At 39.9% G+C, this 27,001-nt stretch overlaps 1 protein-coding gene across 9 annotated transcripts in view; it reads right to left on the minus strand.

Annotated features, from left to right (window-relative positions):
* The window catches only part of shank3a (SH3 and multiple ankyrin repeat domains 3a), a 272,211-nt gene that overhangs the window by 78,840 nt on the left and 166,370 nt on the right, over positions 1–27,001 (minus strand). For all 9 annotated transcript variants that reach the window (XR_014535302.1, XR_014535303.1, XR_014535304.1 and 6 more), the window contains 5 exons: positions 24,630–24,746; positions 16,514–16,591; positions 14,300–14,366; positions 8,853–9,189; positions 1,338–1,522 (listed from right to left, as the gene is read on the minus strand). Coding sequence is in view for 6 of the 9 variants with exons in the window: in XM_083551732.1 (XP_083407858.1) it covers positions 1,338–1,522; positions 8,853–9,189; positions 14,300–14,366; positions 16,514–16,591; positions 24,630–24,746 (784 nt within the window). In the remaining 3 variants the exon portion in view is untranslated. The remainder of the gene's footprint in view (positions 1–1,337; positions 1,523–8,852; positions 9,190–14,299; positions 14,367–16,513; positions 16,592–24,629; positions 24,747–27,001) is intronic.

The raw sequence follows: 27,001 nt of genomic DNA on the forward strand, positions 1-27,001 counted from the left end.
AGCAGAGTTCATTCATAATATGTAGTTTCTCAATAGTTTAATCCATAAACTTTTCTCTTTATGATGTCATCTTACAAAAAATCATCTCTATTTCGAACACTGCTGCACAAAAACAAAATGAGCAGCAATCCTAACCACCTCCACTAATAATCCCAAACTAGCCATGTTGCGGAATTTGAGACAACATGCAGCCATGGACCAGTGTTATAGCACAGCTTGATCATATCATAGACAGCACATAGAGCACATACAGGTCCAAGGCATACACTCTGCATGAGGAACGTGTAATACAGAGTAACACAGTGTGGTCATTTAGCACAGTAACACTGAGTGGAACGCATCACAAAGCGAGTGATATGGACACTCAGATGCTAGCTAGCAAGATGAACCAATGATGTTTATGCATTTTTTATTTTCACAGTAAAGTTCATTCACAGTAACAACTCTGAACTGCACCACTCATGAGTATCTGCCACAAGCTCCACCCCCTTTCTTTCCATCTTTTCCATCCTTTCCATTCTTTTTTTGAAGTTAAAGTTAATATTTCTTGAAGAAACTGTGTGTTTGTATCGTGTGTTTGAGTTGTCTTATGTCTTATATCTCATGTGATTTTCTTGTATGCTGCAACCAAAGTGCCTTCGATAAAAACAAATAAATATGAACTGAACTGAACTGAGATGAACTGAAATAGGCAGAGTTAGATCGTATTTCCGGTTCGACTTTCTTTCCAACCGCAACCCTGGTACGAAGAATGAATGGTTTTATAACCCACCTGTACATCCTGCTACTGTACATCCCTGCTGTACAAGATCACATGACATCAATCTCCACACACAGCATTGTAAAGCAGTTTGACTGAGATACCGATCAAATATTATTAGGACGTGGTGCGATACCCAGCAGCCAGTGCAGTGTTTGAGTTTGCTGGAGTTAAAAAAGTGTGAAACATGAAAAACTATTGAATTTTAATACAAACTAGATCAAAATAAATGGAAAGTAAAGCTAAAATTATAATAAATCAGAAATGTTATAAAAACAAATGTGCAGCTTGTTACCTGCTACTGTATCTATTTATTTTTATGCAAATTGGGAAAGCCAGGTTTACAGTTTACAGCTGTTCTTTGTATGAATTTTTTTTTTTCCAAAATTATTACGATCTTCACAATCGTTTTAGTAAATCTGCTCTGACAAAACCGATGAAAATACTGAAAACATAACAATATATCACCCAGCCCTAATAACACACTAAACTCCAAACACTCCATATTTCATCCTGTCATAAACCACAGAAATGACTTTCTCACAGGTGTCCCATGAGGGAAGGGGGCAGCACTAACCTTTGACCCTTTCTCCACGGTTTAGCTGGATCTCTCCCTCGCCCTGGGGTGTGTAGGGCTTGACCACGATGAAGGTGCGCCCGGGTACGGCGCTGTAGAGTTTCCGTTTGGGCCCCCGGGCGCCGGCGAGTGTGTGCGAGGGCCCGGCGGGTGGAGGGCTGACATCCCGCTGCACCGTCCCAGGGCTGTAAACAAAAACATAGGTTACCGTGGTGATGCCAGGCAGCTGGTAGCCAAACGCGGTGGTCACTGACATGGTCCCGTGAAGTACGAGCGGGTGTGTGTGGCTACACACACACATAAACAGGTGCGTGTGCACACACACGCTCGGTGTGTGCAGGTCCTCTTCTCAATAGTCCTGGACCGGCCAGGCCGTCATGCGAAAGAAGCTCGCTGATCTCCCGCTCTTTTCCTCCTCCTCCTCCTCCTCCACCTCCTCCTCCCTTCTTCTTTTCCTCCTCCTCCTCTTCCTCTCCTCCCTCTCCTCCCTCACGCCCGTAAGCGGCTGCCTGTCGTGCGGCGCGCCGAGAGCTCGGGCGAGCTGGGCATGTCCGCTCCCCACAGCTCTCACTTGCGCGCACACACACGCGCTCACGCTGACGCGGCTGCGCTCTCTCGCCGTGCCTGGGCTCACACACTCCCGCACACACACTCCCTCTCTGCACATTCTAACCCGCACGCCAAGCATCAGAGATGACAACGTGTCGGTGCTGGGGGGTCTGGATTGATTAGCGTTGGGAGTGCGATGTACCCCCCACCCCAAACTGCCAGCCATGCAAACATACACACAAACACTTACACACACACACACACACACACACACACACACACACACACACACACACACACACACACACACACACACACACAGTTCCCACTGCCGTAATCAACACACGCCCCTCCTCTCTCTCTCTCTCTCTCTCTCTCTCTCTCTCTCTCTCTCTCTCTCTCTCTCTCTCTCTCTCTCTCAATTTCTATCCTCTCAGACTTCCTGCCCTCCCCCTCCTTCAATTTCTCTCCATCTTTCTCTCCTTCTATCTTTCCTTCGCCAGCTTGCTAGCTGCTTACCCTCTCTCTCTTCATCCATCCCTCGTTCTTGTCGAGAGACAGGTTCGGAATGTTAATGCAGCTGCAGGCTGAGTAGCCGCTGCTTTACGTCTGTCTCATACATCTCAGCGCCGCCCCACTTGCCCATTCATCATGCACACACACTCACACACACACCTCTTTTCCTCCACTTACTGTAACACAGAGAGTATAACCTGTACGTCATCTCACAAGCTATGCCTATTAATGCAACAATAGCCTGTTCCTTTACCCCCTGGTTTCCTAATACAATGTGCAGCTGTGATGCCTGCTCTTATTTCTTTCTCATTCTCTTTTTTTTGCTCTTTCTCCTACATCCCTACAGATTTTTTTCCCCGCGTTTTCCTTTACCAGCAAAATCCATCAAAACACACAGACTTTATGTCCCACCTCCCTCCCTCTCACTGCCCTTACTCCAGACGGGATGTCGAGCTTAGTGACGACTTTCCAATTACTGCAGGGATGCATAGAGCAGACGAACTGCAAAAGAAAAGACAGCGCGGGAGGCAAGAGAATGAGAGGAAACGCAAGACAAACATAAGAGGATGAGTAAGAAAGGAGAAGAGATATGAGATAGGGCAGGGAACAGAAAAATGGGCTGTTAAGACATAATGATAGAGAGGGAATGAAGACACTGGAAGGGAAGAGGGAAGAGAAAGAGAGAAATAGAAAGAGAGAGAGAAAGAGGGAGAAAAGGATGACTCTGAGGGAGGGCTCCTGTTGTCACGGTTCGCTCTGATTCCATATCGATCAGTGTGAAGTGTCAGTCCATAATAAACAGCACTGAAAATCATCACCCAGCTCTGCAGTAACGTCCCATTCCACACACATCAGTCCACGTACACTCCTTTTTTTTTTTTGTTATAAGTAGATAAACATGAACTCAGGCCCAGTTGCTTAAGAACCAGCACCCTTTCCTTTTTTCTGTCTTCCTTTCTTTTTTTTTTAATCATAAGTGTATCTAAACTAAATCAAGTCTTACTTACTATAATATGCTTCACAATACCTAATCCTGAGGGCACTTTCTCATTTTTTCCTGGCTCAGTGTAAATCAGAGAGAAATCCATACTTTCGTGGTTTTTTTATACATATTTTGGTCTTCAAAAGGCTTTGATTCACTTCCTGTGTGGAGAATGAATGAAAATGTGAATGTAATAAACCAATTAGGTTTATTTGGTGCTTGTACAGTAAGCGTTATTGGAGCTTGGGCAGCACATGAGTGAGGTTACAGAGTTTATACCTGCACCAAGAGGGTAAAAGCACCAGGGATTAATACATATTGATTAAACTCTACATACAGCATTCTCTCCAGTCCTTGAGTAAAAGCTGTTTCCGAATCAAGAAGAGGTCAGGAAAACCTAAACATCATCTGACTGAGGTTCGCTTTGCACCCGGATGCTGATCAAACTATCTATAAAAAAGACATGGACATGAACTTAGCATATGATTGTTAAATATGGAACACTGGATTAAAAGCATGAAGATCCCAGAATACGACTGTTTATCGCAGTATAAATATTAATAATGGGACCGAAGGAACTTGTGCTTGCTTTCGTTCATCTTCAGAGCCTTGGCACATTTCTCTACTACAACAGCACTCCAGCTACAAGTGGATGAGCTCCCAAATCTCTGTTCATCCCCCACAGTCCCTCATCTATCCTCCAGCCCAGTCTTGCTGTCTTTCTCTCTATCAGACACATGTAGGTGAAAAACTCAAAACTGGGAACAGCACCTACTCAAAAGAAAAAGAGACAAGAATAGTAGAACAAGAGGTCCTACCTTAACACGATTTGTATCCTACATCCTGCCTGAATAGTATCTCTGTCCTCTGGATCAAAGGTTATGCTTTAGAAACTGGTGAAAAAAAACGGAAAAAAAACCAAAACAGACGAAAGTCTTGAATTTGGCATGCTCGATTGTCAACAATGAGTCAGAAGTTTCTCTCCTTTGTCACAGCTGCTGGAAAACACAGACGGATGCACTGCTGATCCATGTGAGAGAGAAGCAGCTCTCCTGCTAAAGCCCTCAGATGCACTAATCTCCAGAAGAACTCTTTAGGGTCAACAGAGCTTTTGTTTCAGTGATTGTTTTTTTTTTTGCAGTCTTTGTTTTCTCCTACAGTTACAGTATACACAGGTGCTCTGGTACACCTCGGCTCATCCCCGAACTTCTTTTGTGACTATTCAATTTGTTCCGCTTTTTTTTTCTCCTAGATAATTTTTTTTGAGTAGCTCTACATAAATAAACTGGATTAACGTGCAGAACTGTATCAGGCATTATTACATTACGACAGGTGAAGGGAATAACACTGATTATCTCTTCATTATGGCACCTGTTAGTGGGTGGGATTTATTAGGCAGCAAGTGAACATTTTGTCCTTAAAGTTAATGTGAAAAAATGTCAGTCTTCTTGACTTGACTTCATTTGAGCGAGTTTGATGAGGGACGAATTGTGACGTCTAGACGACTGGGTCAGAGCATATCCAAAACTGCAGCTCTTTTGGGATGTTCCTGGTCTTCATAGGTCAGAATCTATCAAAATTCTGAACCGGCGACAGGCTCATGGGCAGCCGAGGCTCATTGATGTACATGGGGAGCGAAAGCAGGTCTGTGTGGTCCGAACCAGCAGACGAGCTACTGTAGCTCAAATTGCTGAAGAAGTTGATGATGTTAATACTCAACGGGTCAGAACTGTTTTAGCAGAAAAAGGGGGACCAACACAATATTGGGCAGCTGTTCTTAATGTAACACCTGATCGGTGTACTGTATGTGCTTGATTGTATTTGAGCCCAAGCACTGGAAAAACCAATATCATTTTTCTGAAAGAGGAATAAACCAGATGCCTGTACAACATAGATATGATGAATATATCTGGATACATGGATACAGGAGCAACTATGAAGGCATAGTGAATACTCATTTGTTTCTTGAACAGTTTTCCTTGCCATTGAGAATACTAGAGACCAGTGACGTGCTTAAACCCTGGTCTATCTGCTAATTCTAGAAAACAAAGATACTTTGCATTCACACATGCATTTGCTCTTTATGTAGTATCGTGCACTGTATCATCTCCACCGTGGTCCTGAAGAAAGGTGCTTTTCATCCCAGTGTGTAACTTATAGAGGAAATCCAATAAAAGCCACTTGACTTGACAAGTGAGTAATAGAAAGAGCTGGAAAAGCAAAGCGCCTTGAGTAAAGGTTCTTTAAATATAAGAGCCCCAAAATCCATTTGCTGCTGACTGTGATGGAATGATGATGATATTCACTCCATTTGTTCTGCTCCTCCTGTCTCACTGTCTGTCTCTCTGTGTCTTTCACTCTCTACTCCTCCTAACATGGGCTAATTGAGTGCACAGTGTTTCTGTAAGGTCTCACATTCGACTCTCTGTGTGTTTGTGTGTGTATTTGGGTTAATCCAACCTTCTAGCAAATGTGTAGATTTGCTATTATCATAAAAACCACTCCCACTTTACCTCCCCCTTCTGTTCACCTCGAATTCTGCAACGACAAAGAGAATTATTTAAAAGAATTCATCGAAAGAACGCTGTAAAAATGCTTTTACACCATTCCGCATTTCCTACTCCCCACTGTTTAAACCCCAGCGTGAAAAACGTGTAAGCACGAGATGGGATTGAGGAGGGTTAAGATCATATTGACCTACTATGCAGCCCCTCGGTCTCTCTGCGCCGACAGAAAAAAAACAGTGTTGTCCTGCCTCGTTCGTCCTCTGTGCCGCTTCCTGCGTGTGTCTGCTGATTGAGGCGAGGGAGTGACCTGCGTCTCAGTGATATCCTGAGGGTAGAATCCATCACCGAAGGTTCCAGACTGAACGGCTGCTCTTTCAGACTGACACCTCATTTACCTGGGCTGCACAAACAAAATGGATTTCCTTTTCTTTGTCGATAAATCACTCCATTCCCCCCTCTCTCTTTCTGAACAGTTCATAAATTGGTGGTGTAATGAAACAGCAGAAAATGAAGAAAGGCCTTCATGTGACTTGCATGTCTTTTAGTTTTCAGTGGATGATGAGGAGAGATGGAGTTGTCCTCTGAAGCCTCTGAAGTCACAGATATAACCGGAAATAACAAGGAGAATGCAGCAAATTGGTCATTATTTCTCAAGTAATAATTTTTCCGTCTCTTTATTCTTCAAGCCACTCTTTCTTTACACATGTATCTGCAGGTACACTCACTTATTTGAAAATCTGTAAAATTTCATATAGCACTGTTTAGGTCGCTGCAAAACGTCTGCCATTTTTCCTGATATATTTTCCTGCTAACATTCAAAATCAAGCTCGCTAGCCTTGCTCCTATTTAATTTTGCAGTCAATCTCCGAATGCTTAACTAATTACAGCAGAATTTATCAATACACTAAAATGATTTGCTTGAAATATTCACCTGCAGCATTAGCACAACACCACATGCCGATAATTCATTTGGGTTTATTATTGTTTCCCACTGACCCACAGGCAGTTGTGAGTTTATTTCAAATCAAAGCAGCTGGCTTGCAAATATGTAAATCGGGAGATGAATGCAGCTGTTATTTACGATGGGTGAGTTCGAACACTGCGAGTGCATCCTTTAAATTGGGCCCAGAGAAAGTATGAGATTGAAAAACAGGGATAAAAAAAAAAAAGAACAAACGAAGTATTACATGCCGAATGTAGCACTACACAAACCAGCATTTAACAGAACTAAGCTAGAACTGAGAGTAAGAGTGTGATAGATATGGTACAAGAAAGAAGGAAGAACAGAGGCGGACGAACAGAACCTCTATTAGCTACTTGTGCTGCTCTACACGGAGATCACCTGTGAATTATCTGCCATTTCAGACAGAGTGGATTATTCTGGGTCAGGAAAACTGTATCTAGAAGCTTTACATTTATGAAAAAGAAGTATTTTTGAAATTGTTCGATAATACAATTACAAAATGTACCTTTCATTTGCACCTTTGAGAAAAAGAAAAAAAAGACGGCCATAGCCTCGCACCTGACCCCAGGCAGGAAGTGAGTGGGCGGGACTGAGGATGCTATTAATTACACACTCCCCTGGTCCCCCACACTTACCTTGGGGAGAGACAGGTGGACACAGCAAGACACAAGGCACATAACCAGAGACAGAGAGAGAGAGAGAGAGAGAGAGAGAGAGAGAGAGAGAGAGAGAGAGAGAGAGAGAGAGAGAAAGAGAGAGAAAAAGAGAGAGAGAGAGAAAGGAAGATGATATGATATCGTTGCAAATAGACTCACCCCCCCCCATGGGCGGACGCAATTGCATGACATTTATTAACACACAGGCACACAAACAAAGCTACACACCCATGTGTGATTAGATACCAAGTGCCAGTGGTGATGATTCTGAGGGGACAGTGTATTGGTACACACTGACAGATGGACAAGTAGGACAGAACACAGCGAACACACCCCTCAGGACCTCATCGTTGGTGTTCAAGGGTGAGATGGCGAGAAAAAAGCGAGGCTGTTAAAATGCTCCTTGAAATAGCAACAATTAAAAGCTAAACAATAGTTAGTTGTGTCAAAGTGTCAAAAAAAAAAAAAAAAAGTGTCACTGCTATGCTAACACTAACAATTCAATGCACTTCTTGTTTACACACAATGTAGTATAAAGAGATTGGGCTTCAAATTAAAGCGTTTCATTCCTCCCATGCTGAACAAACAAATGCTTTATGAATCGCAATACCCGCGTCTCTGAAATCACATCAGTCTCCCTAGCTGTAATCCTCCTGCAATAAATACGAACATGAGACCGAGGACAATATTGCCGCAAAAATCCAATAATGCACTATAACACATGGCTCACTCAAGAGTCTATCCCACAGCGCCTCGCAGTTCAGGGATGTGTCATCTCAATGTGTATTAGAATACAATAACAAACAGGAAGCAATACACACATCATACTGTAACGCTTGGGTTCTGGATAAATCTATTAACGTAAAGAACACGACCCCAAACTTTGATAAAGAATTTGGGGACTTTTAAATGTCCATCAGATCTCTGAAGGTTGTTCTTTCTGCTTATTCATATTAAAAGGATAATTTGGAACAGGGTCTGATTCTACCTTAAAAATCTGCTTTTTTGTGTCATAATTTATTTGTATTTTATATTATTATAAATGTGTATTGTGTCATAATTTTGTGTCATTGTGTCATAAAATATACGAGCCAATAATGTTTCAGCATGCAAATTCAGGCACAAGGGAGAATTGTGGATTTTATAATTTATATATATATATATATATATATATATATATATATATATATATATATATATATATATATATATATACATTTATTACCATTTATATTCGTCTAATAACTTTTTAATGAAAATGCAAAAGCAATTTTAATAAAATAAATAAAATGCATACTCTTGCATGGTAATGTAGTCAACCACTGTAAATACTTTGCTCACCTGAGGCGGCCACGCCCGTGTGTGTATGTGGGGTGTCTGCGCAAGACGTGTGGTTCGGGTTCCTCGCTGACGCGGTGCAGAGAAGGCGAGCGCGAGTGGGAGGAGCGGGAGCTGCCGGTGCTTTGGAGGCTACCATCGGCCGCTGTCTCCCCTCCAGGGGGTGCCAGAGGGGGCAGGCTGCGCAGGGAGGGCACAGGAGAGTGGGCAGTACTCGTCTCGGCCCCGTTCAGGTTGTTGTCAGAGGCGGAACGAAGCAGGGAGCGTGATGAGGTCAGAGTGCCACCTCCTACTGTTACACGCCGGCGGTTGGTGTAGGAAGGCGTTTCCCTGAAAGGCACTTGAGGAAGAAGCACACATTTCAATCAGAATGGATCAGCAAATGGAGCACACAACTGCAAGACAGCAGAAAGCATGTAAGAGGTTCATCTGCAGATCATTTGCAGGTCACCGTAAGTGATAAAAGCTGTATGTTGTGTAAACATGCAAAGTTCATGTTTTATCTGCTATTGTCAGGACTATACAAATTTGTGTATCTTGTATTAGAGCGGTTAAAATGTTGTGCTTTGAGAACAATTCTCTCATACTGACCACTGGATATTCAACATGGCACCTCATGAACTCTGTGAGGACTTAAAAATTAAAATTGTTGCTATCCACATAGATGGCTGAGGCTATAGAAGATCGATAACACCCTGAGTTACAGTACAGTGTTCAGGGTCATACAGAGGTTTTCCAAGTAGGGTTTCACTCGGAACAGACCTCGCAAGGGTCCATCAAAGAAGTTAAGTCCGTGTGCTGTACATCAGGTGCAGAAGCTGCTTCAAAAAACAGACGCATGAGTGCTGCCAGCATTGCTTCAGAGGTTGCAAAAGCAGAAGGTTCGCTTGTCAGTGCTCAGACCATACACCACACACTGCAGCAAGTCGGTTTGCATGGCCATTGACCCTGAAGACAGCCTCTTCTGAAGATGGCTTACAATAAAGCCTGCAAACAGTTTGCTAAGGCAACCTGTCCAAGAGCATGAATAACTGGAACCATATTCTGTGGTCAGATGAAACTTGTTTGGCTCAGATGGTGTCCAGCATGTGTGGAGATTCCCTGGTGAGGAGCACCAAAAAAATTGTGTCTTGACTAGAGTGAAGCTTGGTGGTGGTAGCATCTTGGTCTGGGGCTACGTAAGTGCTGCTGGTACTGGGAAGCAGCAGTTCATTGAGGGAATCATTTAACATGCACATTGACTAAAATATATAAAATTTCTATAGTATTGTCCCTCAATAATATATACTAAAATGGTTGTTGACATGTGAGGGGTGCACTTAATTTTCTAAAATACTATAAATAATAAATAATAAAAATAACATCTCACCTGTAAAAACTACCTATATATCTATATATATTATGAATGTGTTGTGAGCATCTATTCCAGTCAGGAAAGAGAGCTGAAATTCATCATGTGCATCCTGGTCATCTGAGAGCTGTGCTTGTTTCTAAACTCACTGACTCTGAGAGTCAGGGTGCAGAGTGGTCAAATACTCCCTCTAGTTTGAGGCTACAAATCATTTTGGCTTCTTTCCAGAAAAATTGTAATCCAATGTCACTGACTTTTTGAACATGCTGTTTCCTTCAGTGTTTCAGCCTACGTTACACCGAACAAAACCCCTGCAGCACACATGTAGTTCCAAAGTCAGTCATTAATAATCACCCTAACATAAATAGGAAGAGGTGCCGCAAAGGAAATAAGAAATGAAAGATTCTCGTGCCTTGGCATGGCAAACCATGGTGGTGAGTCTAAACAGACACTTATTGTTAAACATAAATGCACCTTAACCTCTGTTACTTCATGGTCAAATGCACAGAAGATTGAAAGTACTTATAAGCACTTATAATCCTCATGCATCAATAAACCAATTTGTTTTTCAAGTAATTTACCAATTACGGTCATACCCTGCTTTACTCCTTTATCACTCCTTTATATTTCTTTAGTTTGGTTCTCAAACAAATGTACTGGTCATTAATAATCCTCCCCTTTTAATCGTTCTTAGATCCTTTTATCTCAACTGTCCTTCCTACATTCATTCACAATATCCATAATGGCTCTTCTGGCTGGAGAATCTAAACAACATGTCAGTCACTTGATGGTTTATAAAGGCCAGCATTATTCTAAATAAAACAAAGAAAGATTAAAAATGTGCTTTTTTAAAAACTATTTCTCTGTGATAGACTGTAGTATAGATTGCAGAGAGCCACTCATCCTTGATCAGTTATAATACAGAATATTGGATTAACGTGACGTCCCAATTTTGATCGGCGACACGTTTCACTGTAGGTTGAAACTTTTAATAGAATGTAAGCAATCTATAATTGAATTAGAACTGCATACTTTTGTTATGTCGAGATCACGAGAAAATTCGAGAAAACAAGACAGGACTAAATATTATAATGCCGTTCAGGAATTCCGAACTATAGTTTTATCCATCATAATTAAAAATAAACCTGGTCCTTATCAGGCCCCAGATTTTCTGTACAATTTTATCAGTCTCTTACCTTGTTGCTGTATGAGTTCTTGCTCACTCTTCTTTATAGCATTGCTGAAACAATTCATTGAGATTTGCAAGTATTTGTTTGAGGATAACTCTCTTAAGGTCCTGCCACAGTATTTTAGAGTTTGGATGTGGACTTTGACTAGGCTGTTGCTAGATTCTGTTCTCAGTCATTCTGTTACAGATCTGCTGGTCTTCTTGGGATCATTGTCCTGTTGCATTACCCGAATTTGACCAAGCTTTAGCTTTCAGACAGATGGCCAAAATCATCACCCCTCAACCACCGTGCTTTACAGTTGGTATGAGGTGTTTGTGCTGATGTTCTGTGATTGTTTTTTTTGCAAAACATGGCACTATTTGCACTATGGCCAAACATCTACACTTTAGTCCCATCTGTCCAAAGGATGTTGCTCCTAAAGTCTTGTGGTTTGTTTTGATGCAACGTCGGAAACCTAAGAACTCCGGCCATGCTCTTTAATCTCTCTGATTTTGGTGTGAATTTGCTGGGACGTCCTCTCTTGGGAAAATTGGCAACTACCTTAAATGTTTTCCACTTGTAAATAATCTTCACTGTAGAATTATGGACTTGTTTGGAAACAGGCTTAAAAACCTTCCCAAACTGATTGGAAACAACAATCGCTTCTCTAAGTTGATTGCGGATTATCTTTCCTCCTTGGCAATGTGTTCACACGTGCATGACTGTAATTAATATAAATACTCAATGGTTTAGGACCTAAATTTGCATGAACAGTTCCGCATTTAAGCGCCCATCACTGAACAGTACACTTCAACAATGATACAGCTGTAATAAATGGACACTCGGTGCCACCCAGATATGGAGGGGGTTCCCTTTAGAGTCTGGTTCCTCTTTAGGTTTCTTCTTTATGCCATATCAGTAAATTTTCCTTTCCACTGTCACCACTGGCTCACTTGTTAGGGATGAACTTATTTACTTATATTGATCAACTTATAGGCACCAAACTTATACATTTATAACCCTTTTATCTCTGTTAATCTTTTTTGAGACATTGTTAAAAGCACTATAGAAATAAAAAATTGTGAACTGAACTGAGCATGAATTTTCCAGACCAGCAAACTTCTTATAAATTCATACATGGCTTATCCATTTTGTATTTGTTTTTGCAAAATAAATAGTTTGTATTTACCTAATTTTAATACCTGATAAAGACCAGATGTTTTTTTTTTATGCCCTGATTCATAAAACCATAGAATTCAAAGAGTGTATCCTTTTTAATTTTCACATGACTTGAATTTTGTACATTATATACTTTTGGAGATGCCACTCATTTTTAAAGCAATCTTGGCAACATGGTAAGCAATGATCACACCAGATTGTTGGAAAAGTGACACAGGTCACTGGGGATCTTGTTGGATGAGTTTTAAAAGAATGCACTAGTACCATTGGCCATCTTTCTTACACAGTACCATCTTTCTTAAAACTGTTCTGTGCAAATTTAGAGTAAACATGCAAATACTATCCCAGGGATAATCCATCCATAAGAGCAGAACGCTTTAAGAAGAGGTTTATTTTATAAGGTTTATCTAAATCATTAGAGTGACTTTTTGCTGTATTCCTCCAGTGCTGGGAAAAAACCCAAACAAAAAGATTATATACAGATATAGACAAATTTGTTGGTATTTGTTCAAAAAAGAAATTTCCGCTGAAATATCTTGAATTGGCAAAAGTAATTGCCGCCCATTGTTTATTGCATGTTTAGTAAAAATCAGCCTTTGCTTTTGATTCAACAAAATCTTTAAAAAAAAGAAAGAAAATGGAATCGTGGAAATGAATGGGAATCTGTGCCTAATATTTTGTTGCACAACCTTTAAAGGCAATCACTACAAACAAGCAATTTCTTTATTTAAAAAATAAATAAATAAATAAACTTGCTTTCTAACTATCTGTTTTTTCCAACAGAGCTTTAGACTGATGGCATTCTTAGTCTCTGTCTTAATAAACAAGTATCACAATGTATTCATTGATGGAGATTTTAAATACTTGGTGGATAAGTGCATCAGCCACATGCTATAAATATAAATGTTGTTCCCAGTAAATGTTCTGAACCCACAGGTAGTTTGGCCTATTTTTCATGAGCAAACTGTTCTTGTTGTTTTCGGTTTGAAGGATGACTTATCCCAAACAAGCTTCGCTCCAGAATGGCCTGAAAGTCTTGAGATATCATTGTGTCCTGCACAGATACATGGCTCCCTGTTCAAGACACAGCAAACCCTAAAATATATCAATGTTGGCAAGTAGGTGTCCAGTTCTTGTCTATTAACGCTTTATTTTTGTATCTGTGAACATACAGATGATAGCCAACTGTTCAAAGGACATAGGGAGGTGGTAGCTTATTAGTAAAAACATTGAGTTTTGGCTCAGAAGGTTGTTCGGGCCACTGCCACAAATCCCAGCCAGACCAACCTGCCACTCTTGGGTCCCTGAGCAAGGCCTTGAACCCGATAGCTGCTCAGTTGTATAAGTGAGATAAATGTAAGTCACTCTAAATAATGTAACGCATCCTTCCAGAAGCATTGTGGCTTGTCCATATATATTTATGCAGATTTTCAAGAAAACAATTACTTTAAAACATCACTATAATCCAATTATTTCTTTTGTAGATAAGATGTTGTTCATATCTTCGAGCATAAACAGCTTTAAGGACATTAGGACATTAAATAATAGGCTGTAATTATATGTTAATTAATCAATTGTACACATTGTTTCACATCATGGCAACAACTGGTCCTTTTGTAATCGTATTTAGAGTAACTATTTTTAGTTCTTTACTCAGAATCGAAAAATAGGTTGATTTATTTTGTTGCTAATTACGTGTGAAATCGTGCAGAATAGTTTAGGGGAAAATAAAAATATAAACATCCACTCACCAACGTCTGATGCTTTGTGAACTTTTATTATTTCTGCCAGGTCAAAATTTCCAGCTATAATAGCCACCTAAAGTAAGAGGATGAGAAGTTTCAATCAAGGTTACTCTTTACTGATTATCCAGTCACACACACACACACACACACACACACACACACACACACACACACACACACACACACACACACACACACACACACACACACACATGTTCACATTTATAAATATGTTGTGCAGCATTCACATTGTGTTACACAACATTTGTGTAAATTGTTGTTAATTAGAGTGCTGGAACAAGGGTCAGGGATTTTGACTGTACACACAGCTGCAGTTTACGGTTGATATGGAGATATAACGGAGTCAAAATAACGATGCATAAATTAGAGGGACAATTAGCAATCTCCCTCTCTTTGCTTCTCCTGGCCTCCATCTCTGCCCTCTCCCCCTCTCTGTGTTCTTTCTCTTTGTTGTTCTGTCTAAACACGCACACTGATTAGCTTTTCTTCGTTACAGAGCTGCATCAGACTTTGGCAGCTGTCTAATGGCTCTGTGGGTGCAGAAGTGCCACGTTAGCCTTCTCTTCCTTTGTGAAATCAAGTTCACTTTGATCAGTCATGGAAGTCTTTGACAATTTCAATTGGAGCGAGAGTTCGAGCGTCCCGAACACACCTCGTACAGTGACACACAGTTGCATGAGCATGAAAATTTTATTTTGTACATATCACCATTAGCATTGCTGAACTTTAAAGGACTATAAAAAGATAAAAAATAAATAGCTTTCACTAAACCCACTCCCAACTTCACACCCAGACTCCCAGCTGTCCTATTGTCATAATACTCCTCCGTAATTGGTACTTAATAATACTTAAAAATAGTCTTGAGAGTTTTTTACTTAAGTGTAGACTCTCAGTGATCAAATTCTGACAGTTTGAAAGCTGAACATCTGCTCAATGTCTTAAACAAGTATATTTTCAGGATCTAAACATTTATATGGAATGAGTGCTTTATCCTAATCAGGATCATTGTCTAAGACTTTTGTCCATATACTGTATATACACTGATCAGGCATAAATTTATGATCATCTGCCTAATATTGTGTGGGTCCCCCTTTTCCTGGCCCGTCGAGCATTAACAGCATTAACTACTTCAGCAGTTTGAGCTACAGGAGCTGCTGGATCGGACCACACGGACCAGCCTTCGCTCCCCATGTGCATTATTGAGCCTCGGCCGAACATGACCCTGTCGCCGGTTCAACACTGTTCCTTCCTTGGACCACTTTTGTTAGACTCTGACCACTGCAGACCAGGAATTTAGCCATCAGTCAAATTTGCTCAAATCCTTAATCTCTAACACGTCAAATTTGCGGAGAAAATGTTCACTTGCTGCTTAATACAGTGTATCCCACCACTAACAGGTGCCATGATGAAGAGATAATCAGTGTTATTTACTTCGCCAGTCATAATGTTATAATGTCATAATGTTATGCCTGATCAATGTATATTTATACAATATTAAATGAAACATACGCTCCCTTTTGGTGATCGTTATGATGTAATTTTGAATTGAGGAAATATGAAAGCAACAAAAATCATTGTGGCCGGTGGTTCCCTGACAGCTGGCCTGGCCCTATGAAAAAAAGTAAATGCCCCCTAAACCTAATAACTGGTTGTCCTCTAAACCTAATAACATTGTTTTGTGCCACCCTTGGCAGCAATAACTGCAAACAAGCATTCGTGATAACTGGTCTGTGAAGGAATTTTGGCCCACTCTACTCTGCAGAATTGTTATAATTTAGTCACATTGGAGGGTTTTTAAGCATGAATTGTCTGTTTTAAGTCATGCAACAGCATCTCAATCAGATCTAAAGCCAGACTTTGACATTGACAAATGCTACTTGATGATCTGAATCATTTAAGTGTGACAAATTTGAAGAAAAAAAAAAATAGTTAAAGTGATAGAAAAATTTGAATTCTTTTTCAAAGCACTGTACAGTTTATGTTTTGTATTTAAGGCTTTGTAAATCTAGACGGACGCAAGATCATTTGCCTTATCACAGTGACCCACATTTAGATTATCAAAAAAGAAAAAGATATAAGATTTAATCACGAAGATTGGACTATTCACAGGCCTGTAGTTAAAGCGACGGCGTGTAAGAGAAAGTGTAAGGTTAAATATGGCTGAGTGGATAGTGTGAATGCTGGGACCTGTGCTCTCACCTGGAAGGCAGTTTGGCTGTTGTAGTTCTTTATCTCTTTATTCGCTCCTCTGAACAGCAACACGCGTGCACAGCTATCCTAGAGAAGTGAGGAAGAGGCGGAGGGAGGGAGGGAGGGAGGTAGACAGAGAGAGAGGAAAAACAGAAAAAGAACAAGAGAAAGAGACAAAAAGATGAAGCTATCATGACACTGCTTTAATGTCACTGTCTGTCTATGTGCAGTATTGGATGGATGTGAGAATTCGAAGGGGGTGAGAGGGCAGGAAAGGGCACACACCTGGCCACACAACTTCATAATCTCTTACACGCTTTGTCAGTGTCTGATCCACACACACACGGTCTAGACATGTTTAAAGGAAGCCTGAGTCTGCTGGGGTTTGTGTCCTACTTTCTGTAAGTGTAGTGGTTAGTGAGGAGGATGACTGGAGCTCTCACACCTCCTGAAGTCCTGAAGAGCCTGTCTGAGTGCAAGTGCTTAAACACAAACCATGCGCTTTCTATCTTTCAGCGCTTGATCCGTCTCTAATTCCCTCCCTCCCTCACACACACACACACACACACACACACACACACACACACACACACACACACACACACACACACACACACACACACACACACTCTTTCTCTCTTTTCTCACAAATGATCACAGAGTTTTAAGTGAGCGGGGCTTCATTAGACTTGCTAACCTCCAGTGTTAATGCGTTGCAACGGTGCAAAGAGTGTTGTGCTTGTGTGTGAGTGCTTGTGTGTGTGTGTGTCCATCATGGATGAAATACGGTAGATGTGGATTTGCCTAACTCCGGTTAGGCCTTTCTGAAAATCAATATGCAATTTTGGCAGGCGGAATTAACAGAGTAATGATTGACTCTAAAAACCTTAAATTTATTCGGAAATCTCTCTCTCTCTCTCTCTTATTCACTCAGGACAATCTCAGATTGCAGCAGTATTGTCACTGATGCTGGCCAGCACTGTTATTTTTTTATAAGATTACTGCTTATAGACAGAACCCTCAGGCTCCATCTGTACTCTATTAAAGGTGGGTCAAACACAATCACACAGTTTACCTCGTCCTATTACAGTGTACTGCGGTCACTATGTACTGTGCCGTAGACACACAGACAGTAGGTGACCTCTACTGGTGAGAGAAGGAATGACAGTCCTTTACTTCTCTCTGCCCTTGACTCTAAATGAATGTTTAATTACATTAACAGAGCTTGTGAATAATGTATGAAACATCTCAGCAGCTTAATCCTGCTAACTAAAAACACTAAAGAAGCTCGACTTGACTCACCGCCAATATCAGTTTCACTTCGGCGCCGTGTATTCTGGGACGCGCACAATTACGCACATACACACATTATGCATGTTTTTGATACGTCAGAATGCAAATACTGTGTCAAGGTATACTATTTCACTTCAGTTTTTGCTCCAAACTTGATTCTGTAACAGGATTGTCGTGTAATACAGCCTTTTTCCTTTCAGTTTTAACAGACTGTCACCTCAAAAGAAAAGAACGGTAATATTAAATGGTGTTATGTTATTTATATTATGTAACATTTATATTACGTTATTAACTGTCAGAAATCGGAAACCAATACTGAACTGTTGCTGAAGACAGAGAAAGAGAGAATGAGAAATTCATCATGTACTGTATGTTACTTGTCATTTGAGTATCTCTGCCATACTGGAAACACTTGTGTTTTTCACATGCCTTGTACTACATACTGCTTTTGTGTGGGTTCTAACATAATCGCTATGAATAGTGCCATTCCTAAACATTTTCACCGATCCACAAATAAGTATAAACTCGACTTGAAAATGTCCTCAGCAGAAATCGTTATGCTTACCAGCTAGACAACATTAGCAGCTCCAGTGAAATGCAAGGCATTTATGAACGACTCTCTTCAAGCTCTGACTTGACCACTAAAGAAGCCATTGCGTTGTTCTTTTGTCTGTATGTTGAGGATCATTGGCGTGTCAGAAGGTGAATGACTTGCCCATCTTCAGCTTTCTAGCAGAGGGAAGCAGGTTTTCCTCAAGAATTTGGTTGTACTTGACAGCATCGATTTCCAATCACCAATCGCCTAGTCCCTGATAAAGAGAAACACCCCACAACATAATGCTGCCACCACCATGCTTCACAGGAGGTATGATGCGTTTTGGATGGTGTGCTGCTTTTGCTTTTTGCCGAACATAGAACTTAGAGTTCAGGCCAATATTGTTCTCGTCAGACCATAGCAGCTTATTCCAGATGGCATAAGAGTCAGGGTCTTCTATGAGTGTGGCATTTATTTTCAGGAAAGGCTTCTTGTTTGCCACCCGATGGCTTGATCTTGACAATGGTGTTGGTTGTAGCATGAGTTTTCCACTTTTCAATGATGCTTTGAATAGAACAGCTAAATAGCCGAAGCCTGGTATGGTATACTATATATCACTTTACCAAACCATGTATTTCACTATTACATTTTTAAAAGTCCATTAGAATGTTTATGAATGTTTTATATACATACATACACACACATATATACACACATACTCATATGTATAAATCATATATAAATATTTGTATATTGGTATTTATATTGGTAAATATTTAAATGATATTTTAATATACAAAATGGTGATTACATGAATCTGTACTTTATTATTTACTGCAAATTTTAACACAGCACATGGTACCTTATTGTTATGAACGTGAGCTATGAGGAGGAATGAGCAGGCTACACTATCTGTCAGTTTCAATCGATGTTTGAATGTTGTTTTCCTTTCTTATTGATCAGTTTATAAATGTGTCATTAGAGAGGGTCAGCTCGGGTGTAATCTCATTGCAGTGGAGTAAATGAAGAAAAACAAGTACTTCTATATAGGGAACACATGCTGATGAACACACAGCTGCTCTGGAAAAAAAAACACGAAATAACAGGGACAAGGTGTGGATCATTTCACTCCTTTACCTCCAGAACAGTTTAATCCTTTCTGGGAGTTTATTATAGAAATCCTGAGAAATGGCGAAACATTCATTTTTGGAAATCTTGTTGAGTTCTTGACAGAAGTGAATATCCAAGTCTCTATGCTAGGTCTATGCTCCACCTCTTCTCATAAAGATGATTAAGAAGGCCATGGATGACACTTGACCAAATCCAGGTGGTGCACCTGCTCCTGTAATATTGCCCATGATACATTTTAGACCTCCTTCTGTGCTCAACTGTAGGTACCAGGCATATCTTTCAAACAAAAATCCATCCAGATGTTATGAATACAATAAATATATATTGTGTGCTGTTCCAGGGTTTGTGCTCTTTATACCATGTTATGCAGTTTCATACAAAGCTTTTGAATGGTATCCTTTACTGTGTCAAGCTGATGTCTTGCTTCTGCTGAAACTGGGTAAATCTTCATCCAGCTCTGTGGCTATTTTTGTCACTATTTTTGTGACATGCAAAGGGGGTGTGGTCAAATGCCATTATGTGAATGGGGTGCCAAAAAAGATGAGTGGTAAGGATTCCACACCTAAGTGAGATTTTGTTTATTAATTGATAGTTTCAGAAAATAAAGGCCATTTAAAAGTGCTTAAAGAAGCGTTCCAAGCTAAAAGACGAGCTGAGTATGCAGAGCAGAAAAGTTAAAGAAAACGTGTCTGTGGCAAATAAAATAAAGCTAATCCTTTTGTTTGAAATCTGTCACCTGCCTCCCATTCCCTCTTTATTTAGCCCACAAGCTCTCCGCAAAACTATTGCACCTGCAATTCATACACCCACTCTGGGCTTTTTGGAGCTCTGTTAATTGTTTCATATAGTTTAGAAAAGCACACAGACCGCTTTTAAAGCTTATCAATGCTGTTAATTGCCAATTAACCTGATATAGCACACCTGTGCAGCTGTGTATTTAATTGTAATTTAGTCAGTTTTTCATTTGGCATTTGTTACTGTCAGCCCCCCTGTATTGTGACAGATACATAGTGTAAATGTAACTACGCTGCTGGTCAAAAGTTTTTAAAAGTCTGTAGTTTCTTATGTTTCATTAAAGTTTGAACTGCAATTATGGCTGCAGACGAAACCAAATGAAACCAAACAGTAATTAAATAAGGAAAGCTAGAGCTCTGTGGAAGTTATTAACTGCTCATTTGCCGAATCCTAATTGAAGTTAAAGTGGTTATTTTATAAGGCAGTCTGGCCTGCAGGGTAAACCTGTTAACTGTATGGATAAAATGCTCACAGTGCAAGAATTAACTGCAAAATAAATATATATCTTACAGAGTGCTTAATTAAAGTGACACATTTTTTTTCCTAACATTTACCTCATGCATTAAGCTTTGCTTAAAACTGACCAATACCTATTATTTAAAGGTTACAGATTAAAAATAAAGTAATTTAAACAAAAATATAACAAACTAACATGAAATCAGATTCCAAGAATGCATGAAGATAAAATGCAGTACAGTATTTTGTTTTTTGAATCAGAGATGAAATTAGAAATCATTAGTGCAACTTTAGTTTATTGGGGTAATGCAATGAACCATGGTGGACTGGTTTCTTTTTGTACTTTACCATTCCGGTTGACCTGCAAATATATTTTTCTTCTGTGTTTTAAAGTAAACTTACCTTATATATAAAATGAAATCTGCTCTAAATAAATAAAGGTCATGACATAATCACGTATATACAGTATATGAAATGGTATCAAAAGGTTTCGAGACTTGTTTGTATCATGCCAACAGATGGCAGCACAAGACTGCACGCACAGGCACAGGGAGCACCGACCTTCATAAGTCAGTGTGCCAAAAGACATCTTCCTGTGTATATTGGGAGCTGTGCAGCTGGTAATATTATGACCACGTGCATTACCCCGCCTGGGATTTTATCATTGACAGCAAGTTATAACAACAGTTTACGGTGATGCTGCAATGAGTCGTTTGAGGTGTGTTAAGTGGCATGCATGCTTCAAGAGTGGAAGAATATCACTAAAGACAATGAGAGATCAGAAAGACCTTCAACAAGCTCAACAACTGAAAATGTCAAAACCATTCGGCAACTTGTGCATGATGATCGCCAGAGAACAATCCACAACGTTGCTGCAATTGTCAGTGTGTCATACGGAACAGTCCAGCCAATCCTCCTGTGTGATTTACACATGGGTGTACAGGTATGACCCTGAGAAGAAGCAACAGTCTTCACAGTGGAAGAGCCCATCATTTCCATTCCCGGAAATGTGCATCAAGAATTTATTTCCATCAGTCCCCATTATGATACTGTCAGGGATCCCCCTGCCACGCCCCCTCAGCGGCTCTCTCTCACCCACTCCCGGCGCTAATCACTGACACCTGTTCTGCATTACCTGGTCCCCTTTATAAGCACACGCTCTAACCCCACCCGCTGTCGGATCTACATGATTACCACAGTGATCTACCGGACTTCCCCGCTGGTTTCTGCTCCTGATTCTGGCTCTACGGATTATATATCCCTTAGGAATTTTACTTACCTTACGGATTCTACTTTTCTTTACGGAATATACCCGCATTCCAGATGCTACACGTTTTACGGTTCGTACTTTGACTCATTACGTATTTGTGTGCTGATAGTTTAATAAAGAATGATTGAGTTACTCCCGTTTCCTTTGCGTAGTTACTGTCATGACAGATACCACCTCATACACACGTTTACATACACATAGTCTGTTTGTATGGCACTCAGATGTGCCAACAAATTGCTAGCTGGAAGCTTTTGAACAGCATGTCATGATGAGCTGTTTCAAATAAAGTTAAAGACTGAAAAATATTACAGCTTTTGAAACACTGGTTTAAACCAGTTATTGCTGAGTAAATAAAATAATCACACTTTTATTTGTTAGCTTTGAAAAAAAAATTCTGTGGTTAGCGTTTTGCAGTGCTAGACGAATTTCTCATACCCTAAAAGAACGCAATTCTTTGCCATATTAATTGTCTGGATTGCAAGGCTCGCACATGTGCACTCAGTCAATTTCTTCAAAGCAAAACTCAAATCTAAAAGGCCAACTGTGTCTCGACTTTTATTTTATTGTGTCTCGATCCACATTTTTCCAAAGAAAAAAAGAGTTTTGAACCAACTGTTCCAAAGAAACAAATGGAGCATGACATCATTTACTCCACTGCTTCCTCATACATATTAATCCAGTGTGCAATGAGATAAACATTACACTTTTAATACAGCAAGCTATAAATCCGATCCTCCACCAATCCATGAGAGGTTCTGTAATTATTTCATTTAGAAAATGAGTGTGAAGATGCTAGAACATGACTGGCACCATGGCAGAAGAGTTGTGGTGAGACAAGCTGTCTGAATTGACATGCACATCTGTTCCAAATGTTCAGATATTCTGCATGGCATCCAAATACACAAGCCGTGCTTACTAAGAAAAGTGCCAATTACAGACAGATAAAGAGAGTTTAAGGATGTGTGTGCCAGTAAACAGAGGCTAGTCTGCATCATTCTCATATGGCTGAGGGAGTATAAAGTCCTTTTTTTGCATTGTTTATTTTGGCCCAATGTTTATTAATGAGTTTTTTTTTAATTGTCCATCTCTTGAAAGGGGTCTATGTGCTTTCTGTTTGGCTGGTTGGAATGAATATAATATGAGTAACGAAACAGTAATGCACAAATAATAAAATCAATATTTAATTTTATTTTCCATCTTCATCATTAACTAAATTATCGCCAAAGTGCGATGAGGTCAAAACTGCAGAGGTTTTTGTTTTTTTTTATTTAGTAGAATTGGAATAATGTGACTGAAAGTTATATGTCTGGCATGTTCAAAAACATGAACAAAAACCTGTTATTTAGAGAGTCAACGGCTCGGCCTCGAGACTCTCCTGGATTGTAATGATGCTTTCCAAATGATTCCTTTCTTTTATTAAACACTATATTGCTAAAAGTTTGCAGACACCTGGTCATAAGTATTGTATGTGCTTTTTGAGCATCGCAGTGCACATTTAGTCCGAATTATAATTATAATTCCCTCCACACTTCTGGGAAGATTTTGGAGTGTGCTTGTGGGAATTTGTGTTCATCAGCCAGAAGGGTGTTAGTAAAGAAAGGTCCTGATGTAGGTGAGGTGAGAAGACAGGTTTGGTTTTCTAAGTTCAAGTGAATGCAAGATTTTATTTTACTGAATAACCAAAGACATTCTATACAGTTGTGTGCCTCCAAATTTGTGGTAACAGTTTGGAGAAGAACCACAAATGGCAGGAAAAGTCAGGTGTCCAAATACTTTTGTAGATATAGTGTGAGTCCACTGCATTTGACACAGAACTTGACTTCTTTTGATGCGTCCGCTTATGTTACACCAAATGCGATAGCACCCTTTTTCCCACTTCTACAACAAAATGATCTCTATTTTAATAGTCTGGCCAACAGCTGATGATCGGCTTTAATGCTTCATTCATCCAGGTGTGTCCTACTGACACTGCACAGTGAGCGTGGCTAGTTTTTTGTCTGAGAAGCTTTAAGTGCAACACTCAGTTTTTAATGCCAGTGTTGCTTAGCAATCATGTTACCGAACATGGTCCTTAATGCAGTAAACCTATGTCTGGTGCAAGCACAAAGATCCGTATATAGCCTGGGTATATGTGTGTACCTCATTTCATTTAGGTCTGCAGTTAGAGAAAGCACACGCATTCTATGGGTGACCCTGAATAGTCAAAGACTGATTCGACCACTGATTCTCACAGGTGAATCTTCGCAGAGGTGCGAGGATCATGCCATTTTGGTTATATGGGGGTGTTCAATGTCTGATTCCACATAAAACTATAATTTTTCTCCCAATATGTTAATATACAGACCGTTATGATAATGCTGTGAATAAAGCATTAAATGCTTTTAATAAATATTCTTAACTCCTGTGACAGGATTTACCGCTCGCGCAGGCAATTTAGCCGATTCGCCAACATTTGGAGTGCAAATCCTGTCTGCAAATATTTTTATACATTTTCTTCAATCTCTTCAACACACACACAAACGCATGATTTGACTATCAGTCAACTAAGATGTAAGATGTGAGAATTCTGACTCGACTATACAAATCCTTAGTCAGGGACACTCCTAATGTGTTCAGTAAGACACTGTATAGCATGCCTGTTTTACCTGGTTATAGAGGGCACAGATGTGTAGGGCAGTGTTTCCAGAAGCATTTTGCGCACTCATGTCAGCTCCGTAGAAGAGAAGGTGCTCCAGATGTTGCACATGTCCATGACGGCAGGCCTGATCAAACAAACACACACACACACACACACAAGAATGTGAAAAGAGTAGTGCAACTGTTTAGGTTTTCTATTTTATCCCTTCGATAGATATGTAGACACAGAAATCTTGAAAAAACTGGGGACATGTATCTCCAAAAGAACTTTCGAATTTCTTGCTTTTCTTGCTTTTGTCCTGTTGCTCTCTTGCATGCATTCCCCGATGTACGTAAAATATTGCACAATTGTTTTGTATCATCAATGTCACAATCTAATTCTCTATTACTCAACTCAGCACCTCTCTGCATATGAATGAAGCATGGAGTGTAAAAACACAGATTTTGTGCACAAGAGGCCCTCAGTCCCAGGGCGAGAGAGATAGGATAGTGAGGAAGAGAGAGAGATAGAGAGAGATAGAGAGAGAGGTTAGAGGAGAACACGAGTGGTGGGGAAGGAGGAGGAGGTGAAGAGTGTGTGACAGTGAGAGATAGAGGGCTACAGAATGAGATAATGTAATGTCACTGAGGCCTGTGATGGGTGTGTGAATGGACTCCAGAGTGGATGGGTTACACAGGGACAAAACCATGCGTATCTGTCAAATTCAGAAGCTAGTACAAAATATAACAATTTATTTTTATGGTGCTACACTGGTTGGTCTAAAACCCTATCCCAAACCTCGGTCCTCCTCCAGAAAACTGAGGTCTTCTGGTCAGCATTGCACTGGTATGCAGATGCATATTAACATTAGTGATGTGTTCCACTAGTTCTTCGAAAACACATTAGAGACTCGTTTAGAATAAACGAATCACTTCGAACGAGTCTTTGATGTGATTCAGAAAAAGTCTCAAAGAGTGATTCATTCATTTTCTTCTGGACGTGCATGAGCAAAGCATCACAAAATCAAGTCAAAGTCCGTGTATGTAGATGTGTTGGGAATCTGCTTATTGAAAATTTTACATTTTATTTTATTTCTAATCAAAAGAACGGAATGAACTAAATGAAAAAAAAAAAAAAAAAAAGATTTGCTCATTTTGATTCAAAGAACCACATCACTAAAATGTTCGGATCATCCCAACACTATCTAACATAATGACATTTCAGCATGTCAAAGTTAGAATATTAGTCAGGGCCATGTTGCAAGGCTGTTAAAGGCTACGTGGAGCAATAACCCAAGTCTGTGGCTATGTGTGTTGGTAAACTCCTTTTGGACAACATTTTTGGACACATTTTGAGTGGCCTGCTATAGCGCTCCGACCTCAACCCTACTGAACACCTTTGGGATGAATTGGAATGCTGACTGCACCCCAGACCTCCCTCACCCCACCTACACCACTACCTGACTTTACTAACACCTTTGTGGCTGAATGAGCACAAATCTCCACAAGCACACTCCAAAATCTAAGAGAAAATGTAGAGAAATGTTTGAGAAAATTAGCTTAGTCCAGCTTTACTTATGCTATGTTATGGTAGTCTAACAGTTATTATGAAGAAAACGCTTACTTATGAAATATATCCAAGCTTAATATGAGGCAATAAGCATAAAACCATATATGGCTAAATATATCTTTCACTTTTGCACCGAGCAATACGCGAGCTTTAACGTGATTAACTATATGTAATCAAAGTAAGTAAATCTTTAGTAGAAGTAGTGTAAAAAGCACAAAATGAGAGGTTTAAAAGAGTAGCACTTAAACATCGAAGGCCAGCAAACCAAGAGATCTTTTTAAACTGGGTACGGTATCAAAAAGGGGAGACGGTTTGTCAGGGCGAAGGAAAAGCAACTTGTGTTTTTAAACTGAGTATTGGAACAGAAATAATCACATAAATATGTAACTAGGGCAAGGAGGAGATTGGCGAGACTTCCAATAAAGAAAGAGTAACTGATGGAGCATGCGAATGAGGTAAATGAGACTCTAAAAGTAAAGCAATCAAATGAACAAAGTACAGAATGTGATTTTTTTTTTTTTAGATAGAAACGTGCACTTGCTAGTGTTACATCTTTATGTAAAGTGATAGCAAAGATCATTTTAGTTTTCTAGGTTTAAAGTACCGTAAATTTCGGACTATAAAGCGCACCCATATATAAGCCGCACCCACTAAATTTTACAAATATTTTTATTTTGAACATAAATAAGCCACACCTGTCTATAAGCTAATATATTATATAAGCTGTCTACACTAATGTACTTTACACAGGCTTTAACGAACACACGGTGTAACGGGTGAAATATGTTGCGCTTCCTTTAAGAGCAGAGCGGTGTTTTGGGAATAGCATGC

This window comes from Silurus aristotelis (genome assembly GCF_946808225.1).
Source record: "Silurus aristotelis genome assembly, chromosome: 10".
NCBI lineage: Eukaryota > Metazoa > Chordata > Actinopteri > Siluriformes > Siluridae > Silurus > Silurus aristotelis.